The sequence below is a fragment of the Parasteatoda tepidariorum genome, chromosome 5, assembly GCF_043381705.1.
Source record: "Parasteatoda tepidariorum isolate YZ-2023 chromosome 5, CAS_Ptep_4.0, whole genome shotgun sequence".
NCBI classification, from domain to species: Eukaryota; Metazoa; Arthropoda; class Arachnida; order Araneae; family Theridiidae; genus Parasteatoda; species Parasteatoda tepidariorum.
This window is the reverse complement of record NC_092208.1, coordinates 34236291-34260727: the sequence shown is the minus strand read 5'-3', so window position 1 is coordinate 34260727 and position 24437 is coordinate 34236291. Positions and strand designations below refer to the sequence as shown.

Here is a 24437-nt window from a genome sequence, read left to right as displayed (position 1 = left end):
AAAAAAAGCGCTTTCGACAAAATACTAAAATAGAGATCCATCGACAAAAACTACTCACTTCTGCCTAGCTTAATAGTATGAGATTGCCGCAGCTGATAGGGTGGATTTCGGAAGAGAATGCATTTGCTGAGAATGCTCTCTCTGGTTACTTCAGTTTCCGTTTTTAAAAGCGCTATATGTTGAGCCACCTCAGCTAGATTTGGCATGTGACATTTTTAGCGGCAATCATTGGTCGATTTTCTAGCGTTGCCATTCGGGGAGTTGAAATGAGGCTTTTTTTTGCCGCCGTGTGCGAGAAATATATATATATAGATAGATTATAAAAGATACACAATAGAAGATGTAATACGAGAGTACCAAAAAAAGATAAGAGTGCGTATGCGGACTGAAAAAGTACGTATATGAACTAATAAATGATGGAATACGAGAGAATCAAAATGAGATCAAGTCTGTGTGATCATCGACTGCTAGAGCCGGAAATTCTCGTTTCATATATGATACCGTGGGTCGTGAATCGCGTATGAGTGATCAAGTGAGATAATCGCGTGATCTGTTCTTATATATGTGATCATAAGCCGGAAGGGGTAAGGCCCTAAGGAAGATTGAGAAAAGCGATATACCATTGAAATTATATCAATGGCGGCGACTTGAAGACCATACAGCTTCAGATTGATGAATACCAGCTTTAATGGGAAGTAATGGAGGCCAGTGCGCAATGCTGACCGAATCGCTACTATCCAGTTGTTAGTCACAAAATTAATGAGCAGTCACCTCCATGTTCCCGTAGCCAACAGCGAGCAACGCTTTTGTTTCGCATTATTTACGTTTCTGATATCATTCGAGTTATATGATTATACGGACAAAATCACAATAACTATCCCCTTCACGACATTGTAAAAACAGATATTTTTACTTCAATGAATCCTTTCAATGATTATTCGTTAAAACATATATATATAGAGAGAGAGAGATAGATAGATAGATAGATAGATAGATAGATAGATACGTTTCATTAAAGATTTTTTTTTCCAGTGCCCACCTGTGTTAACATTTTTCGTCAATTCAGGCATTTACGGGGCAGATTTGTTGGCCTCTCTTTCAGGGGCACCATATTAGGTGGGCCAACGTTGCTCCCCGTTTCATTAAAGATAAATACAAAATTACATTTGGATACTTATTTCATTTTAAAAAGCAGGTTTTTACTTTTATTTTATTCTGATGCCGTTAAATTTAGGATCGTTTTCCCTTTTCTAAATCTAATTACTTTACAGCATTCTAAAGATAAATTAACAGCAAAATTAGTTCATTATTAAAATTAATTACCTTCAACTATACTTTAGAAATTGTCTAATAGTTTTAACTAAGGCAACATATTCATAAATTTATAAATATTAGATTTCTAAATTCATTGAATTGATAAAAAGCAATAATATTTTTTTAATCTAAAATATGCCTAAATTATTTTTTTTTCGAAAATGTATTTATTTCTTAAACACCTCAGCATCTTCAAACTACAGATTATAGACCATTATAAAACTTCATTTTCTCTCGTAAATTGAAAAATAAATATGCAATTAAACTTAAAATTGTTTTCAATTTTTTAAATCTAATTTATTTACATTTTAAAGATAAATTGACTGCAAAATAAGTTTATTAATAAAATTAATTATCTTATATACTTTAAAAATTAATCTAATTGTATTTACTAAGGCAAAATATTCATAAATTTTGAAATATTAGATTTCTAAACTCATTGAATTGATCAAAGCAATAATATTTATTTTACCAAAATATGTCCAAATCATTATTTTTCGAAAATTCATTTCTTAAGTGCCTCAGCATCTTTAAACTACAGATTTTAGACCTTTAAAAGACCTCATTTTACCTCTCTTAAATTGAAAATATGTACTACATATCTAATACGAATAAAAAATTTAAACAAAAATTTTTGTTCACCGAATCTTTTCAATGATTGCTCGTAACAGAAATACTTATCTAATAAACACTAATATATACGTTTCATTTAAAGATAACTGCTACTAAATACGAAATTACATTTAGATATTTATTTTGTTTTAGAAAGCAGGTTTTAATTTTTATTTTATACAGATGCAATTAAATTTAAGATCATTTTCCATTTTTTGAATCCGATTTATTTTAATGCTAGAAAAAAAGTAGTATTAAGCGAAAGAAAACTTATTTTTATGACAAGTATACATGCTTGATTCGAGTTAATTATTGTAAGTATCATTTTTAAACGCTTACATAGTATCGTTCATCCAGAAAAATTAATTAAAACTTTCAATTATCTGAAAGAACTTTATATAGCATGGAAACAATCTTATGTTTTGCTACTCAATTTTTTTAGAACTTGGCGTTTTAATTAAAACTGATAAACGGAAAGTGTTTTAGACAGCAATGATTAAAACTAAATGAATAATATTTAAAAAAAATAATCTTTTTAATTTAAAGGGGTAAAATGAAGTCTTTTAAATATCTAAAATGTGTAGTTTGAAGATGATGAGGTACTTAAGAAATTAATACATTCTCGAAAAATAATGATTCGGGCATATTTTAGAAGAAAAAAAATATTATTGCTTTTATCAATTCAATAAATTTAGAAGACAAATATTTCTAAATATGTGATTATCTTACTTAAGAAAAAACATTTAGACTGTTTCCAAAGTATAATAGCAGATAATTAATTTTATTAATAAAGTGTGATTTTTTTGGTCAATTTATCTTAAATATTGTAGTCCCGCGGTGGACTGATCGTTAAGACACGGTTCCCAGCAGATCACCGAAGTCAAGCATCACTGGCTGCGGTCAGTGTGCGGGTGGGTGATCACTTGGATCAGTCTGCTTAGAGACCGAGGGTGTGCGGTATTGGTCCTCGTTAAACTGTTCTACCGTAAAGTGCTCGACTTCGCGTGCAGGTCGTTGAGCTACCGCAGCAGGAGTGCCATCCCCTCTGCAGAGGATCAAAATTGTGATGGCTTGTCTTCGGATCATCCTCAGGGATGTTTCTCAGACCGTCGCCAATAGCCCATTGTGCAGCTCCACTGCGACGTAAATTAACTACTACTACTACTTCAATATTGTAAATAATTTTTCAAAAAAAGAATTTTAGTTAAAAAATATTGACAAATTAAAATTATGTTATCAGTTCAACTAAAGATGCATCTGTATTCCTATTTGCAAGTAAAACGCTTAACTTTTTTTTATGCAGAGAAAAAAATATTTTAATAAATTAACATATCTGGTGGAAAAAACAGTACTTTATTTAAACAAAGTGATTAAATTTCGCTTTGATTATCAAAAAGCCTAATGGGTTTAAGAAGCTTACAAAATGTTTCTCGTTTTTGGAAAATTCTATTTTTGTTTTAAATATTTTTTTCAACAGAGTTAAATATAAACAAATATTTACCTCTCATACATTTATCAATGCACGTGCTGCTGGAACTTCGAAATCTAAAACGAAAAATGGAACTAATTAAAAGAAATAAAGATAATTTAAACATGTTCACAATTTTCCTAATTATACATATATTCACTTAGAATACAAAAATAATGGTCAAAACTACCAGAATATGGTAAAATTTACCGCGTATGCGAGAACACCTAAAAGCTCTTAAATTTTTACCGAAGCGGTTTGATAAGGTTCTTGGGAAAAATTAATAATAAAATTAGGTTTTATAATATGTGATAAAATATGGTAAATATGCAATATAATATAATAATTTTATCATGATATCTTAAGACATGGCTTTAGAACTCTTTATGGTGTAAAATTTAGTTTTCAATTTTGAAATTTTTACTGAATATGAGACAATAAGAATTATAATTTTGAAAACTAGAATTTTTGCTTAACCGTTACCATAAAAATTGGAAAAGTTACCAAATTAATGGTTTAAATCCCATATAGTTTGGTTTTATTAACCAGAATTATGGCTTCATTTACTAGAAATGCAATTACAATACAATGCAGTAATTTTACCAGAACTGTTTTTCTCCGTGCATTCTGACATTTTTTTTCAGATTATTTTGTACATACAATACACATGATTTAACACGAAATATCATATCTCAAATTAATTTCGTAGTTGAAACTTTAAACGCCATTTCTGCTCCAGGTTATGATTTTCGTTATTTTTTTCTCCTCAAGTTAGGAAATCTCCTCCATATTCAAAAATACTTTATGAATTTTTAGTCTTGCTTCTTTCAAAATATGAAAGAAAACTTATGGAGATGAACGAATCAAAAATTTATCTAAGAAAATCCTTGTTTCTTTCATCTTCATTTATCAAGTACTATGGTTTCGTACAAGTACAACGTCAACGTTCAAAATATGATTCGAATTCGATTTTATCACAAAAAAATTAATATCTAGTGACATTTTGTGAGTTATTTAACTATTAAATGAAAGACCATATTGCAGTCATTGGTATAGTATTTATTTTGCAACAATAGCATTTTCTATTTTTAAGTAGTTTCATAAATTAATTGATCACTAATTTAATAAATTTTATGCAAAACTGAACCATAATGTTGTTCGAATTTGTTGTAATTTTAATAATGCTAAATTGATCCATGTTATGGTAACTTTAAAACTTGATTGCACGATACTATGGTTCATCCTCAATGGAAATATAGTTAACATTGAAACTTTATTAAGATTGCAGGAAATTTTCTCCATGCTATGGTTCAAGATGATTATGATTTAATATTAAACCTTTTTTTCGGAGATAGTAATTTACAAGACGATATTAACCTTCAATTCCTGATAATTTATTTCTTAGAATAACTTTCATAAAAAAACAGTATGCATATTATTCAGATATCCGAAAAATAGTAAGTCATTGGACAGCATAAAACTAAGTTGAATAAATCAGAAGGTCGAAAAGTACACACCGAAAAAAAATCTGGTAAAATTATCGTACAGACCTGTAATAGCATTTCTGTTAAATAAAAGCATGATTCAGGGTAATAAAACCAAAATATACGATATTTAAACCTTTCATTTCGTAATTTTTCCAGTTCCGCAGTGGACTGATCGTTAAGACACGGTTCCCAGCAGATCACCGAAGTCAAGCATCACTGGCTGCGGTCAGTGTGCGGGTGGGTGACCACTTGGATCAGCCTGCGTAGGGACCGAGGGTGTGCGGTATTGGTTCTCGTTAAACTGTTCTACCGTAAAGTGCTAGGTCGTCGGGCTACCGAAGCGGGGGTGCCATCCCCTCTGCAGAGGATCAAAATTGTGATGGCATGTCTTCGGATCATCCTCAGGGATGTTTCCCAGACCGTTGGCAATAGCCCACTGTGCAGCTCTAGTGCGACGTAAATGAACTACAACTACAACATCGTAATTTTTCCATTTTATATGGTAATAGTTAACAGGAAATTCAGTGTTTCACAATTATTGTTTTTACTACCACACCTTTAGTAAAAAATACAAAACTGAAAAGTAAATTTAACTGTATAAATAGTTTAAGTATCATGATAAAATTAACAAATTTTATCATATCTTTAATGAAACCATATTTTATTGTTCCTTTTACCAACATCATTACCAAAGAGCATCATTACCATCATTACCACATCATTACCATCGAGCTTTTTATTGTTCTCATAGGGTTAGTAACACGGTAAATTTTAAAAATATTCCCGTACTTTTGACCATACTTTTCCCCTCTTTATAAAGCGATTATATTACAATAATTTTCATAAGTCATACAAAAATCGCCCAATATTTCCGTTGTTCCGTTGTCAGCAACTATTTTGTAACTTTTCTTTTCAATAGTTTATAATCTAACTTTGAATTGATAGATCAAAATTATTTTAAGTCTCATAAGTGCGCAAAATATTTAAAGTCAAGTTACCATCAAATAGTATAAAGCTAAGACGAATTTTTTATGAAGCATTATTTTTACTCTAAAACACACTACATTGGGAAAAAGAATTTAACAACAAAAAATAATATAACAATTAAAAAAAGTTACCTACCTTAATGCCGAAAAAAGAAACGATGAGGATGATTGACTCTCTACAGATGTTGATGACTTCCTCTCTGATTCATCTCGAGCATCCTAAAAATAAAAAAATACATTTTTATTTTTTCGTCGTTGCATTTTATTTTAAACATTACATTTGAATATTACATTTTATGTTGAACTCAATCCAAAAAACAAAGTTCAATCCATCGAAATAAAGATTAACTTTATTGCTAGAGGCCAACTCATGAGATACAAAGTCAAAATTTACAACAATCCATAAATTTCTTTCGACACTTAGTCCTTTCAGAGGGATGTAAAAACCTATTACCACAGTACCTATATAAGGTACCCTAGTAGCAATATTAAATATCTTTATTAGCATGTTAGGTCACTATTAAAACAGTGCTTGGTACAACAATATCGGTAAGAGTTATTACGAAAATAAATCAAGCACTATCGGCGTCAAATAGTATGGTGATTTTTTATGATCTCCGAAACGAATATGTACATTTTCTCCATTAATTTTGCCTTTTAGTACAAAATGTATTTTTATTTTTAATTCAATTACAGTTGGTTTAAAATGATTTAGTTTTATAGAAACACACTTAACTTTTAAAGTTAAACGTAACTATAAACAAAATAAACACGTGTGATTTCAGATAACTTTAGAAATAATAATTTGGTGACATAGCCCACATATGCTACCACGTTTCCGTTTATCATTGAGCCTGACATAGCGAATAAAAAATTAAAGCAGGACAATTCTTATTTTATCATTATTTATTATGATTTATTTATTTATTTTGACATTTGCTGAATAGAAATTTTCTATTCCATGTCAGATTTCACTGTAAAATATTACGGTATAATATACCGGCACTTTGGGTGCAGTATCCGTAAAATCCATTTTACCGTAAAGTATACTTTTATCATTAAATCCTATACCGTAATTTTTATAGTAATATTTATTTAATTAGAGTGATTCAGTAATTTTACGGTAATAATTACTATAAAAATTACGGTAGGTCAAATTCTTCGTCTCGTAACGTGTTCCGGTAAAAATGGATTTTACTGTGAAAAGTTACCATCACCCATTTTTTTTACCGTAAATTAATCCGAAATTTTTTACAGTGTATTTTAATTAAAGTATTTGCACTGGCAACAATTATTTCGAGCACAGATTGCATCACATTCTTACTTCAAATTGTGCTTATTTTGAAAAGATTGTTTTACTGTTTTTCTCCTCCTAATTCTTAGTCAGCGCTATCTCTTAACGAACTTTTTAACCAATTTAAAAATTAGAACGAAATGTGCTTAGTTCTCTAAGCAGAATGTGGTTAACAGTACGTTTCTATCGCCTTCTGTTTTTCCTTCAATCTATTTTTTTTTAATCACCGGCCACTTTTGGAACAACTGCAATTGGAACAGCAGATTCACTTAATTCGAGAATTTTTGGTTGAAATTTGAATTGGAAGAATACATTAATTATTATAATTACAAGCAGGCAACTATATGTTCTTAAACATAGAAATTTGAATAATTCTGAAATATTATAACCTATAATATGTTCATCGATTGGGCTCATCAATTTTGACACCATAATGATAAGAAATTAATTCTAATCGAACATAATGAACTTCTAAATTTTTGTCTTTTCTCTTGGTAGGATTGTTTTTTTCACTTACTTCATTCATTTATTTATTCATTAAGAGGTTTTAAATAACAACAAAAAAAACTTTCAAGCGTCTTAAATTATATAATTTTATTAAAACATTTATCATATCATATTCCCTTTTAAAAAAAAGTATTTAAAAAAATAATATTAAAAAAAAAGGAAAATTAAGATCAAATTTTAAAGTATTTGGTAGAGTATTGTAACAATGCAATTAATAGCCAACGATAATTCAATATATGTGACGTACAACAACAACAGTTTGAAAATATATTACTTTGGAAAACTTTTTTTTAGATAAGTACAAAAAATGCGTTGATACGTAGTATTTAAACCCTGAAAAATAGTTTAAAAAAAGGAGTGCAAGAAATACCAAAGGTGGTTCACATTTTTCACGATCATTTATTATTGCTTACAAATAGTTCAGATTCCCTTTTTTTTACTCGTTTACGACAATTTATTCTCAAAACTGTCAGTTCTTACTTGTAAAACCCCACATTTCAGTTCATTTATTTCAATCTCCTGTTCTTTCAGCTTATCAGGAGAAAAAGAATCGCAACAATCTGCTTCCCAAAAATTTAAGAAAAAACATCGAGATTAAATATAAACCATTCCTAAGTAAAAAATATATATAGTTATTTATTTTTTTAAACTATAATGCTAGAGTGTGTAAATGAAAGTTGCATGATTTGCAGCTTTTTTGTAGACAAGATAAAGTCAAAGAATTTTATGTGTAAAAGAAAAATGTCTTTAAATGTCAAATAATTTAGTATGATATCTAAAAAATAAACTATTCCTTTCACCATTTACAAATCATGACAGTAAATATTAGTCTTTCGGGATTATAATTTCTGGCTCTGAAATATATGTTGTAAAAGTCATTTATATTGAATTTTTCTTATATAAAAATACTACAGATATAATATAGAACAACGGTTTCTGAATGGTAATACACGGAACCCTAGGGTTCCGTACAGGAGTAATAATTTTCAAAGCCTGTAATTAATTTTTTAAATATCCAATTAATAATCCATTACTTATTTAATATTCCCATAATTTTTATAGAATCATTTCATTCAAATTCTTTTTACTAAAGAATTTCAAAACAATGTTTTTTTTCTAATAGCAATATAATGAATGAATTACAAAAAAGATATGCATTTGGAAAAAATATTCATTAGTATTTCGCATTGAATAAAAATAACCAAATTCAACAATGAAGCCATTTCTGATAACCATTCTCGACATTTATTTTCTTCTTTTTTTCGCTTTATAGTTTAATTAGAACCATATTTAAGTTTATTCATTTTCAATTTAGGCATACACAAAAATCAAATTAAGAACTAGACTAGATGCCACTCCAAACCTATGAATTCAACAGTCTGACATAAAACCTAATTTTAAGAATAATACTGATAAAAGGCTATGACGAAAAATTACAATATTCATTAATTCACTCAATATTTTAAAAATAATTCATTAAATTTCGATCATTACATATTTTTAAAGAAATTAATTTACTGTTAATTAATACATTCATGTCGAGTAAAGTCATGTCATGCCAAGACTTAGTAAATTCATGCTGATGAAATTTACTAAGTCTTGGGATTCGACTTCTGTCACACCATACGTCGCACCCGTTTATAGAGTGAACCCATTCATACATCCATTCATTTATCCACAGATCGTAATTTTGACCTGAATCAGAGAACGATCGATCTCCAATCCAATACCCCCAGAGGTCTTGATTTGTTATCCGAACATGGAGGACTTTTGCGACTCGACAGATTTAACGTGCATCAGTCACTTTACTACACGGGAGCCGGTGGGGTTCGAACCCACGAACTCTCGGACATGAGCCCAGTGCCCTACCGACCAGGCTATCCCGGCACCGTATTTATTTTGGTAGTATAACAATGTAATTTGGTTTTATAATAAGTGACAAAATTCAGTAAAATAAATCTTGTTAAAAAAATGTACTATTGAGTATTAGTGCATAGTCCCTTTCCTACATTAAATAAAGTTTTATATAAGTTAAAAACTAAGATCTGTTTATTTTTAACAGTAACAGATTGAGGCAATTGGGACACTTTTTCAAGGATTAACTTAGAGCAAAGAAATTGCAGCCATTCCTCTTATAGTAATCAACTGCCGCAATTTAGGATTCAGAGAAGTAATCAATGAATGTGGCAATGAATTTAGCGGACAACTACAGGGCACATTGTTACTTTAAAATNAGAGCGGACCCATTCATACATCCATTCATTTATCCACAGATCGTAATTTTGACCTGAATCAGAGAACGATCGATCTCCAATCCAATACCCCCAGAGGTCTTGATTTGTTATCGGAACATGGAGGACTTTTGCGACTCGACAGATTTAACGTGCATCAGTCACTTAACTACACGGAGAGTCTTCGGCCCGTGGGGTTCGAACCCACGAACTCTCGGACATGGGCCCAGCGCCCTACCGACCAGGTTATCCCGGCACCGTCATTATTTTGGTAGTATAACAATATAATATGGTTTTATAATAAGTGACAAAATTTGGTAAAATAAATCTAGTTTAAAAAAATATATTATTGAGTATTAGTTAGCATAGTCCCTTTCCTATATTAAATAAAGTTTTTTATAAGTTAAAAACTAAGATCTGTTTATTTTTAACAGTAACAGATTGAGGCAATTGGGACACTTTTTCAAGGATTAACTTAGAGCAAAGAAATTGCAGCCATTCCTCTTATAGTAATCAACTGCCGCAATTTAGGATTCAGAGAAGTAATCAATGAATCTGGCAATGAATTTAGCGGACAACTACAGAGCACATTGTTACTTTAAAATTTATTCCACTCACTTCTCACTTTGTAAGTTTAATAGAGGACAGAATTTAATTTAAATTTAAATTGACTGTACGAGCTGTCTTTAAAATAATAGGATAATTTTTCAAACACTCCCACTTTCCTTACCAGTTAGTTAATGAAAGAATTAGTTTCTAAACATAGAAATCTGTTTCTAAATAATATATAAATGGAGTTAATTTTCAGAAAGTATAAATATTTTCTTGATAAAATAAGCTTCTTTCTTAAATATTTGCACTTTGAAAAAAAAATGGTCAAAACTACCAGAATATGGTAACATTTACCATGTTCCTGGCTATATGAGAACACCAAAATGCACAATAATTTTTACAGGAGCGCTTTGGTGATTATTTTTGTAATATGCAAAACAATATGCTTTTGTAAGATTTGATAAATGTAAAATTTGATAATTTTATCATGATATCTTAGTGTATGGCATAAAAACCATTGATTCAGTAAAATTTACTATTATGTTTGTATACTTTTATATTATTTAATTTTATATTTTTTAATAAACGTGTTGTAATAAGAACCATAATTTTGAAAAGCAAAATGAATCGATTAAATACATTGGGTTTTATTACCAGAATTATGGTTTTCTTTTACCATCAATGCGCCAACCATACAGTAAGCTAATTTCAGAAGAATTTTTTTTTCTCTGTGTAGTAATAATATAAAATTAGAAGGAGGAAAAAAAACAAATCTCAATAGAACACATTAATTAATAATGATTCTGTCTCATTTTTAAACTACTGTCCAAACGAAATTATTTAAAACTATGCTAAGTTTAAAAAAAAATCTTTAAAAATTATTTGTACACAGTCACTAAGTGTTAGAATTAAATTTAAATTTCTGAATTAACTTTTTGAGTGGTGTCGCCTGTTTGGCAGGGTGCTGGACTCTCATTCGTGTGAGTTGGAGTTCAAATCCAGACCGCCGAAGACTCCCCGTGTAGTAAATGGTGACTGGTACACGTGTATTCTGTCTCGTCACAAAATCCTCCATGCTCCCATAGCAAATTATGCCTCTGGGGTACTGAATTGGACTTAGATAGTTCTCCGGCTCAAATCAAAATTACTATCTTTTTGATGAATGAATTGATGTATGAATGAGTCCACCCTACAGATGGGTGTGACGTATGGGTGTGGAAGAAGTCGAATTCTTGGCCAAAGATGGCACCACTGGAAAACAAGAACAATCGCGCTCTTTACCTAATGGCCTACAACAACAATGCGAGTATAGTATTCAGATAATATAGGTTCTCGAACGCACGATCCAGTCATTAAAATAATACCTTTATTGAGCTAAAATTTTAAAAAAAGGTGAAATATTCTTTTGATAAAATGTACAATTAAGTAACGAAATCAAACACAAAAACGTACTTTCTCTGAATAAACATACCTTATTTTCAACGAATTCGGATTTTTGACCAACAAAATATAAGTGGTAGCTTCAATCTTAGAAATATGGTCCCCATAGTTTGATCAGGAGTGTGATCCACAATTTGGACCCCTCAAAGTCAATTTTACTTTTTGTGTATTTCACATTATCTCGAGAACTTTTAAGGAGAATTGAAAAAATTTTGCACAAAATTATATAAAATTCGTTTCTCATAAGATAATTCCATGCAAAAAATAAATTTTAATAAATATTTATTATTATTTTATTTAATAATAGTAGAAACATTTTGAATTGTAAGGTATAAAATTTTTACTTTACTTTAAAGGATATCGTTTTATACGGCAAAATACAAAATTTGAGAGAAATCGGTTGAATTGTTCCTGAGAAATCGATCAAATTTTAAATATACGATTTCTTACACTAATGTTTCATACTATTTCACTAATCCTTCAATGGATACTGTAAATTTAAAAAAGAATTGGAACAAAAATTAACAATTTCAAAACATTTTATTGATAAAGGAAAAGCTACATGAATTTGCTGTTCAGTTTAAACGGGCTTAAAATTTATCATTGAAGATAATCAAAGATATAGCTCTTTGTATTTGAAGCTATACAATTATTATTAGCATTGTAAATTCAATGATATGGAAATTAAAATAGTGTGAAACAATATTTGCCAGAAATTTTGGTTTACAGAGCAAGAAATAGTGCTTTGCATTTATATATTGACAACAATAAGTGTTGACGATTTTTTAATTAACCGCATTTTTCATCACTCATAAAAACCGCAACTCAACATTGTATTGGAAGCTATGCAATTATTATTAGCATTGTAAATTCAACGATATTGAAATTAAAATAGTGTGAAACAATATTTGCCAAAAATTTTGATTTACAGAGCAAGAAATAGTGCTTTGCATTTATATAATGACAACACTTATTTCATAAGTATTGTCAAATTTTTATTTTACCGCATTTTTTATCACCCATGAAAACCATAACTCAACATTGTATTTGAAGCTATACAATATTGTATATACAATATTAACATTGTTACAATGTTAATATTGTAACAATACTTACACAATATTACATTGTAAATTCAATGATATGGAAATTAAAATAGTGTGAAACAATATTTGTCAGATGTTTTTGGTTTACAACACAAAAAGTAATATTTCGCTTATAAATTATGACAACACTTATTTCATAAGTATCGTCAACACTTATTTAAAAAGTATTGTCGAATTTTTTTTTAGTGGATTTTTGTATTACCCATAAAAACCGTAACACAACATTATATTTGAAGCTATATAATAATTATTAACATTGTCATTCATGATTATGATTGGAAATTAAAATAGAGTGAAACAATATTTGTCAGATGTTTTGGTTCACGACACAAAAAGTAGTATTTCACATATAAATTATGACAACACTTATTTCATAAGTATCGTCAACACTTATTTAATAAGTATTGTCGAATTTTTATTTTACTGCATTTTTTATCACCCATAAAACCGTAACAAAACATAATATTTGAAGCTATATAATAATTAGTAACATTGTCATTCATGATTATCATTGGAAATTAAAATAGAATGAAACAATATTTGTCAGAAGTTTTGGTTTACAGTGTAAGAAATTGTATTTCACATTTATATAATGACAACACTTATTTCATAAGTAGTGTCGAATTTTTATTTTACCGCATTTTTTATCACCCATAAAAACCCTAACGGGAAACAAAATCACATTAGAACATCGCTTGAGGTAATGCAAGGCAATTAGTAATTTTTTTTTTCTTTTGCATGCTACTTCGTTTAAAATATTGAAAGTCTTAAAAAAAAATACTTTTAAGCCTAGTGAAGAAAATTACTAACATAAAAACACATTTAACCGGCGTCTGGTAATTGCGGACTGAATTTAATGTTAGTAATTCGCTATCACAGCGAAAACAGTGAAGGAACATAAGTTTAAAAATGGACGAGAAAATTTTGTAAATAGTGTTCGGAGATAAATGAGAAAATAATGAATTGCGGGAGAAAAAACTTAAAGACTTTTTTTGAGCTAGTAACAAAACATTTCCTTATTTTAAAACCAAAATCTTCTTCTTATTATTCGAAGCTAGGCTAAAAATATATTTAACTACTTTAGCGTGTTAGAAATTAAGGTAATAATGCTCAGTGTTTTTTGAAGACATAAAATTGCAAGTATCATTCTTAATAACACGAATGGGAATTTATAAGCTGAATTTTGTTGGTTGAATGCAATAAAAATAGTTACGCATATAATAAAGATCAACTGATTTCTTTTATTCCACTCATTTTCTTAAATACTTTTCCTTTTATTTTGCATAAACTAAATTTCATTTAAAAGTTTTCAAAACAAAAACAAACATTTCGCAAAATATTTTCTTCAATGCCGTTTTATGTTATGTAAAATGGCGCTTTTTAGCATATGAAAGTCATTTTCATAATTACTTTATATTCATAAAAGTTACACTTAGAACGTAGTCAAGCTCTCTTCCTTACGCAACAATTTATGTTTGATATAGTGCTATTTACGTCCACTTCCTTGCAAAACAATTTATGTTTGAAGTAGTAACTATTTACATCCAATTGCATGCTAAATATTTTATATTTGGAGTAGAACTATTTACATCCACTTCCTTGCAGAACAATTTATGTTCAGAAGTAGTAACTATTTAAATTCATTTCCCTGCAGAATATTTAATGTTTGGGTTAGTTAGTTATTATTTCTAGTACAAGATCCATATTAGGCTATACCATACTTCTCATTTTTTATGTTTGGAGTAGAACTATGTACGCTTCCCTGCAGAACAATTTATGTTTGGAGTAGTGACTATTTACATCCGATACCCTGCAAAACAATTTATGTTTGGAACAGCTATTTACATCCAATTAGCAGCAGGATATTTTATTTGTCTATTTGGAGTAGAACTATTTACGTCGACTTCCCGGCAGAACAATTTATGTCCAAGTCGTGATGAATTTATATACTGCTAATATTTTTACAGTGTAGATGGGAAAATGCTGTCAAAATGAAAATTTCTAATAAAATCAAATATTATTCAATTATTGTAAATATTTACCAGTTTTGATACTAGTACAGTTTTATGGTTGAATATTAAAGTTCATAACTTTTTTTTATTCATTTTCTTTTTATTTTCCTTGGCGTAAAATAGCATTTAAGTAAAACCGTGCTATGTCTTAAACTAATAGCGCAGGGTGGTTCAGTTATCAACTTTCCTTTCAACTGGTAAACCTTGTTGAAGACGTGAAATATCCTCAGTGGTAGACAGATCATGGGTTAGAGTCCCCTTGTCGTCACGCTAACCGTGGGAGGTTTTCGTAGTCTTCCTCTTCATGTAACGCAAATGCGGGTTAGTTTCATCAAAAAGTCCTCCACGAAGGCAAATTTCTCCCAATACTTGATCCAGGAATACCCTTGACTTCTGGATTGGTTTCAAAATTGCAAGGCTATAGAGTTGAGCATTAGTAATCGTAAACCCAAATATTGGGTCGGCTGTTCAACGACGGTTATAAAAATAAAAAATAAAAACCTTAATGAATACCGATCTTTTCATAAAGATTAAAAAGGAAAAATACACAATATTTCAAAAATTTTGTCATTTTCTGACATATAAGCTACAAATTTCTGAGCCTGAAAAATGTTTCTTTTAACTTACGACAGTTCAAAAAATCTTATTTTTCAAAATTATTTATTAATTTGATAAATTTATATAAAAATGTTGTAATAATTTATCACATTTAGTGCAAAACTTGAAGTTTATATATTTTTTACTTTAAAATTATTAAATTATTATTTCTTACTAATTAAAATTAGTAATTAATAACTAATAATCAAAATTAGGTCTTATTTTTTAAAAAAAAATTTAAAAATTTACAAATTTGAATGAATGAAAATTTTTTAATATTTTTTCACTGTCTTCTATTTTATCTGACTTTCAAATTTGTTTAGATGCTTTTGATATTCAAGACAATAATTTCTTGATAGTGAATCGTGAGATCCTGAAAACTTCCCACACACAAATTCATATTTACGAAACTTAATCTATTTTTTCCTCTTTTTTGACAAAGATTCTATAACCGCATATTAAAGACTTTGATCGAAAACCCCGTATGTTGTTTAAACACGCTTAACTTAAACTTAAAAACTTAAGATTAATAAAACAATATTTATATATAATAATTCAACTAAAACCATCAAAATTTGTGATGAATCAGAATAATTTATATTTTTAAGTCTCCAAATATTTCAAAATAAATCATGGAGAAAAGAATTCATTTACTTGAATTCAATCTAACGACAACGAATTCTTCATAAAATAAAGCAAGAAATTTCCCCTTTTGGCATTCATTTTCATTGGACCAAGTAAAAAAAAAGAAAAGCTTTAGCGAGAAATAAATGACCAAAATCAGCCAAGTGATCAGTAAAATGAAAATCGCTTTAAGTGACAAATTGCTTGCGATTGAAAAGAAGACAGCCGGACGAAAAATTCTTGAATAAATTGGGCAAAGAAATCTCAAAAAGTATCAATAGAAATTCATCTTGACAGAAAGCAAATCTGTGGAAGAAAGAACAGCAGGTGACATATTAGCCATGTCGTTCTACTCTGAATGCATTGCAAAAACATCCATAACATTTTTCTCAACTAAAAAAAATTGCTTTTTGGGTCAACATTTATTTTCAATTTTAAAGATAGAAAATAAATTTCAATGTCAACTTTACAGGTTAAAAATAAGTATTCCCGAACTGAATCTTTATCAAATTGATTCGAAATTTCAACACAATAATTTTTAACCATAGGTCCAACATACACAAATTATTTTTTTTACGTCAGCCCAAGTCCTAGAGTTGATAACCTAGAAATAGTTAATCGATTAACTATAGACGTGGTTTATTAAAATACGTTATTATTTCTTAAAATCCGCAATGGCGAATAAGAAACGTTTATAATACCGTAACTGACGTCTTCAGCACCGGACACAAATTATAGATAAATACCTAAATCGTGCCTAATTTAGATAAGCACTTAAATCGTTTTCAATTTTATAATTATTTGTTATAAAACAGTTCGTTCTTCATTCATAATGATCAGCATCCTCTCTGAAAACTCTTCAGTTTCTTTCCAGTGGCCTGTTGAGCGGCCTGTACGGCATTTTTTTCTACAAGTTCAAACAACTAATAATTCTGGAGCTAATAATCAAGTGTTAATTTTTTTTTATTCCATAGCTCATTTTACTCTCTGCTCATTTTCTAACACCTTAGTAATTTCAAGTTCCTAAAAGTATAGTTTTTTTGCAGCAAAACAAAATGTAACGCTACGTTGAACACCCAAAACAGAGTTGGTGGCCCTTATGTTTTAATATAGAGAAAAATTGTTTGTGCCATTCTGCCAGATAATATTGGATATTATATCATGTATCATTCTGTAACCACAAAAAAATATTAAATACTATTTAAATTTAACTGTTATAAAATTAAATGTTTATTTTTAAAAGCAATTTTGGACCTAAACAAAGAAGCTATTCTTTCTACAAAACTTCATAAGCCTTCTGATTATTTTTTAATATATAATTGTAAACAATAAAGGAATTCAGAATAGAATTATATGGAATCGCCCTATAGTAGCGTTCTATAACAGATATGATATATAATCGCCTTGGATCCGTTGACGTGTATATTAATTAAATTTTTTCAATTCTTTAACTTTTTTAAAATTGTTTTTAAAGTAAGTTAGAAGATTATTTTCTTTTTTACAGTCGGTATTTTTAAATATTTTTAACATAGTATGCTAAAATCTTTTTTGCAAGGTTTTAAGTTTCAGGAATATATTTTTAAACGTTACAGAACTTTCAGATAAAAATTACGAAATTTCGGGAAACGGTTTCTAATTAAGGAAAATGTTATATAATTAATTCATTATAAATTGTCTGCTTATGAGGCTCGGCAGAGAAAATATTGAAGGTTTTAATAAAGAAACTTAAAAAATAAAACTAAACTAAATCACTATTTCAAAATTAATGAGAAAAAATATTTAATTCCTAATTCCATAGCACAAAACGAAAAATTATATTTTAAAAGATAGTAATAAAATGTCTAGACAAGCATATTAAACAATTAGTTAATTATTCTGCTGATTATTAACTAAGTTATATAAGTTTAAATTGAAATCCGGTACAGAAATGAATATTTACAGCATTTAGGACAAGTTAATATTTTATATTATCTTACAAAATTAAAATGAAGGCTGTAAAATTTAAAAAAATATTTTCCGTTTTTGAATAATACAATTTTAGTTAGCAATTCACAATTTTGAATAAATTTGCAATAATAGTTCTTCATATACAGTATATCTGCTAGTATACTTCATATTTCATTGAAATATATTTCGTTTTATTAATTAATAATTCATTAATTAAAAAATAATTGTTTATTCGTTAATAATGAATTAAAATAATTAATTTATATATATTTTTATATTTAAAGAAATTTAATACTTGCATTTAAATATATTTAAATAGGATATTAACATTTTCCTTCAATCTAAAAGTTAGAAGTATATTAATCAGCATGTCACGTTAAAAAAAATTTCAAAAATCTGTATTAAAACAGAAAAAAAATACTATTGTTATTTAATTAAGACGTTAATAAGTTGTAAAAATTATTTACCTTTAAACCATTTTATACAATGAAAGCCACAAACATTGTATTTATATAAGTACACTTCGTATTCATTATAAATAATTCCCAAATTTACTTCGATATGAATTTCATCTAATTAACTAAAAAGAAAAATATGGCATATTCTTTAAAAACGAATTAAATATAGAATTCTTATTAACGATTTTTATGTATAAACAAATTTAATTTTTACGTTTTCATATGGTTTTAAAATTTTCTTGCTTTCTAAACATAACAATCATATTGATCAACATATCACAACACACACAAAGCAACATATCACCCGATCAACATATTTAAAAATTGTCAAAAAGCTGTATTAAATCAGACTGATCGTTGTTATTATCTAAGATGTTAATGAGTAGTCAAAATTAGTTAATCTGATAAGATTAAATAAAGCTTTGAAGACACTAACTCGTTAAAAATCAAATTATTAAATCAGAATTATTCTAAATGATTTATATATTTTTTTTCACTTATCACACACTAAAAAACTTTTTTATAATGTCGAATTGAAAATGTTTCTTTCCATTCTCAGAGCCAGTAGTGGTAGAAGAAAATTCGTGAATGAGAAATTTAATCTTCTATGAAAGAAACATACAGAGTCAAAGGTTTTTCATCAAAGGAATACAAATTATGTCAAGAACTCACGTTTTAGACTCGGTAAAATCTTCTGCTATTATTAAATGTTTCCAAGCCTTCATTAGGGCCAAATAAGATGGATATTTTTTCATCTTAGAAGTAAATAAAAGAAGAAGAAAAATATTCGTGCTTTTGAACATTTTGTATACAATTCGACTCCCATGATAATCTTTCTTCATTCACAAGAAAATTTAACTAAATTATTTCATTGAATATGGTTGGAAAAAAATCGTGATGGGACAAGATTAAAAGGCGTATTTTAGGAAAAATGAAATTTTATTTAGGACTGCAGTGACAGATATCTTAGAAAAATTGTACGTAAATTAGTCTCAACATTTTGTAAAAATTACCTTAATTATTACTAATGACAATGTATTTTCCGACAAAGTATTCTTTAAAACCACTGATAATAATGAAATATAGATTATAATGAAAGATAGAAATGAAAAATAGATTAACTGTTGAACCATATTATTTCGGGCTAATTTTATCAAGGATCAGCAATAATTTGTTGGACCATATTGACGATGCAAAAAACGATGTTAAAATTTTCTGCAACCGGGCCTGTGTTGAACGGAACAGTCTTTCCATTCAATCTGAACCAATCTTATCAGATATTCAAATTTAAAAAAATATAAGGTTTGTTGAACTGTATTAAAATTGTTAAAAAAAATCAGAAGTGTTTAGATTATTTATATAAGACAGTTAATTAATTAGCTTTGTATTAGTAGCTATTTAGGCAATTAGTTGCCATTTAGATTTTAAATCAAAATAATTTATTTTATTTTGTTATACGAGTTAAATTTTAGCTTCACGCAGTTAATAAAAGATTTGGCTAAAAATAATCGTTTAAAAATAGTACAATATCATTAGTTTTCTCCCAAGAATAAAACTTGATTCGGTTTTCCAGGTTAAAACTCGATTCTAATCTAGAGAACCAAATCAGGTTTTTCAACCGGTACGGTGTCATATAGAACAGTATTTTCGTTCAGTTTGAACCAATCGTATTGAGTAATCAAATTTAAAATAAACAATAATATGGTTTAAATTATCCCCTTAAAGGGATTGTAACAAATTTGAATCGCATAATTGTTTCTACGTGCTTTGAAATTTCTATCATATAGAATAAATTCTTTACTTGAAAATAAAATTTGACTTAGGCTTTATTAGAAATGAACGTGATAGTTATTTTTAGAGAACATTTTCCATGACACATTTAAGATAAATAACTTATCAAGAAAGAAAAAAGAAAAATTTCAAAGAAATTATACGTTAAGCGATATTTTAAAAACACTCAACTTTCTAGATTATGTTATAATCGGCTAATTGCATTAAAAATTTATTAAATAAAGTGATTTTACAAAGAGAAAAAAAAATGATGTTTCTAAACAAATTTCCTGTGTTCACATATTTTCTTAAACTAATTAGATTGAATTCATAAAAGTGTCCCTTAATATGTTTTTCTACTAAAATCTTCAATGGAGTTTAACCAGTCTAGATAATTAATGTCGATGCATCATTTCTCTTAACAATATAACAACTTTAAAAGCATAAAACTTAAAATGTTTTCCTACTAAACATTTTAATGGAATTTAACTAGTTCAAATAAATAATAGATTCTATAGATCATTTAATAATATAACTACCTCATATCACTTAACGCATTATTCAACTAACGTCTACAACACAGTTAAGCTAATTCAAATAATTAATAACGTCTACAAATCATAACTCAACAATACAATAAGCTCTTTACAGAATGTCACTTAACATATTCTTCCACGAAGGTCTTCAATTGAGTTTAATTAATTCAAATAATTAACAAGATCTGTAATACAGCTTTTTAACAATATGACTAAGTTCTTAACAAAGAGTCACTTGGAATGTTCTTCCACTAAGCTCCTCAATGGAGTTAAACTAATTCAAATAACTAATAAGGTATATAGATCATTACTCTTTACAATATAGCAAGCTCTTAACAGAGTATTACAAGATCTTCCACTAAGGTCTTCATTGATGTTTAGCTATCACAAATAATTAATAAGATATATGAACTAAAGCTATAACGATATAACAACCTCTTACAAAATGTTACTTACCATATTCTTCCACTAAAAAGCTCATAAGAAATTACCTTAAAATAATGAAATAGATCATTACTCTATAGTTATAAGTTATAACGATATAACAACTTCTTACAAAATGTTACTTAACATGTTCTTCCACTAAAAAGTTCATTAGAATATACCTTAAAATAATTAAATAGACCGTTACTCTATAGTTATAAGTTATAACAATATAACAACCACTTACAAAATGTTACTTAACATGTTCTTCCACTAAAAAGTTCATTAAAAATTACCTTAAAATAATGAAATAGATCATTACTCTATAGTTATAAGTTATAACGATATAACAACCTCTTACAAAATGTTAATTAACATGTTCTTTCACTAAAAAGTTCATTAGAAATAACCTTAAAATAATTAAATGGAATTTAATTATTTTAAGGCAATCAAATAATTTATAAGATCCTTATCATATCTCTTAACAATATAAAAAATTCTAAGCAGTCACTTAGCATGTTCTTCTACTGACTTCATCAACAGAATTTAACTAATTCGAATGTTCAATAAAATTTATTTATAAGATAAGATTTATAAATTTTTTAACAATATAACGAATCGTTCGGTATTAAAACTCATCATCTTTGAAAGTTGCAATTTTTCAACAAAAATAAGAACACTTCCTCGAGTTGTATCAAATAAAAATGTTATTAAAGTTATCGAGAGATCTTCCATGAAAAGAGAATTTATAGCTCTTAAGCTTCGGAGAACAGAAGTGACAGAAGTAACAACAGATGTGATTGATGATACTCATTTCGTGGAGGGGCAAAAGTAATTTTGTCAGTGACAGTTCTACGAGAACAACGGTTATACAGTACATTCGCTTATATTGAAATTTCGCTGAATCGGTGTCGTTTTCCAAAATGGATGACATCAACAATAAAGCAAATAAAATTGAAGAGCAATAACAAACAGAAGTTGTTAATGGATGACTCTGAACTGCGCTTTGATTTTTGTGCTCAAGGCAATTTAAAAAATACTTTTAATGTAGCTATTTTGTAAGAATGTTAGAAAGCGGGTCAGAAATGTTAAAAATACTTTTTATCCATTTGTTTTATCAAAATGTAATCAAACCTTTGGAGCACAAAAGCACAACAATTTTGAAATTACTGATTTTCATACTTTACAATTCACAATTTTAAATATACTTTTTATGCAGCTACTTTGTAATACTATTGTAATAACCAAACACCTTTCGGCTCAACAATGTTAAATTCATTTTCACATCCATTCGTTATATAAGGAAATAGGATAACCTTTCGAGCAAAAAATTACAGCTATTTAAAAATTACGGTTTTTTATGTTTTCCAGTTCACAATTTCAAACATTTCATGTTGCTACTTAGCAAGAATGTAATCAAATACTTTTAATTCTGCCATATTTAATAAAATTTAATTTATCCTCTGCAGCTTTCTAATGTTCACAAAAAAAACTTTTTATTCTATCCTTTGATAAAATTTCACCTTACCCTTGTACTAAAACATTTCTAATACAATTTAATCAATTATTTTATGGAATTTTTGCCGAAACCCTGTAGCAAAACAATTTTCAACATAGCTTTTATGCAAACATTTTATCTTATCAAGCCCTGGTAGCAAAGCAATTTTACAAATACTTCTTATCCAATCATTGTATAAGAAGGCTACTAGATTTTAGCAGAGCAATTTCAAAAGTAATTTTTAGCTAAACACTTTATAAGAATGTTGAATGCTAAAAAATTCCTGTAAATACTTGAAGACACAGAAATTTTATAATAGCGATGCAAAAAATATATATATTCGTATTTTTAGTGTGCTCCTTTTAAAACTAATATATGACTAATTTTAAAAAAAAACCAGTCACTAACAAAGGATTTAAAATATTTTTGTACAAATTTTTTAATTGGTTTATCTTAAATAATTTTTTTCCAGACTTAAGGCATTGTTTACCTGTATACATCTTCTTTTATCGTGCTACAGCCCACTGTGGGTCTTGGCTTGCTGAACAATATATTACCCCAAAACTTTCTCTTACCCTTTTATTTCCAGTTGGTAATTTTCATTATGGTTAGATCTTTTGTTACCTCACCTAACCATCTCCTTTTCGGGGGCTTTTTCTGGTTTATTGAACTGTTTTAAAATTATTTAAAAAAATAAAACTTGTTTCAATTATTTATGTAAGTCAATTAATTCGTTTCGTATCAGTTCATATTTAGGCAATAGTCGAGTTGCTAATTCTATTTATAGTTAAATTATACATTTTTTTTCCTTTTATTGATACGAGTTAATTTTTAGCTTCACGTAGTTAATAAAAGATTTGGCTACAGAAGAAAAGTTTAAAAATAATTTAATGCCATCTGCTTTCTACCAAAAATAAAACTCGATTCTAGATTAAAACCCGATTCTAAGTTTAAAACGTTTCGCTCTTTCCTTTTTTAATAAATAAAGAAAGATTGCCATAACTCAGTTGTTTACTACGTAAATGTTAATCATGAGTTAACATTAAAAAAAAATAATAAAGTAAAAAAGAATCATCATTAATTTATTTTTTGTTTAAAACAATATTAAAGTGGTTGTAACATAAATTTTTTTGCCCTCAATTTCTCTCTTCTGACGATCATTAAAGGTTCAGAGAATAAAGCTTTTTTTTTTTTTTTTTTAACGTAAATAATTATCATGGAATAAAACCACACAAAAAGCAAAACGAATCAGATTTGTTAGCTGTTAATAATTAGAGGATCCGAAAGAAAGAAGTATGACCAACTGATTCATCAATCTCAGATACCAGAAGGAAAGCCTTAATAGCTCCATATATTGTTAAATTTTATTGCAATCGCTTAGAAAAAAATAAAAGACTTACTAATTGCATATTTATGTGAAATGCTTAATTATTTACCTAGTATATATTTAAATTTTTTTAAATATATGCATATTTTAAGCAAAAATTATATACTCATATTAATCTTTTGCCGCAGATGGGACCCTGGTGTCCATTATAAATATATATATATATATATATATATATATATATATAT

The 24437-nt window shown here is 28.1% G+C and overlaps 1 protein-coding gene across 2 annotated transcripts in view; it reads right to left on the bottom strand.

Annotated features, from left to right (window-relative positions):
• Positions 1 to 24437, bottom strand: part of LOC107436161 (SAM and SH3 domain-containing protein 1) — an 82481-nt gene that overhangs the window by 25298 nt on the left and 32746 nt on the right. The window contains exons 2-3 of one of the 2 annotated variants that reach the window (XM_043040329.2): positions 6004 to 6086; positions 3428 to 3471 (exon numbers count right to left, since the gene is read on the bottom strand). In XM_043040329.2, coding sequence (XP_042896263.1) covers positions 3428 to 3471; positions 6004 to 6086 — 127 coding nt within the window. The remainder of the gene's footprint in view (positions 1 to 3427; positions 3472 to 6003; positions 6087 to 24437) is intronic. The other variant, XM_043040330.2, reaches the window with a different exon arrangement.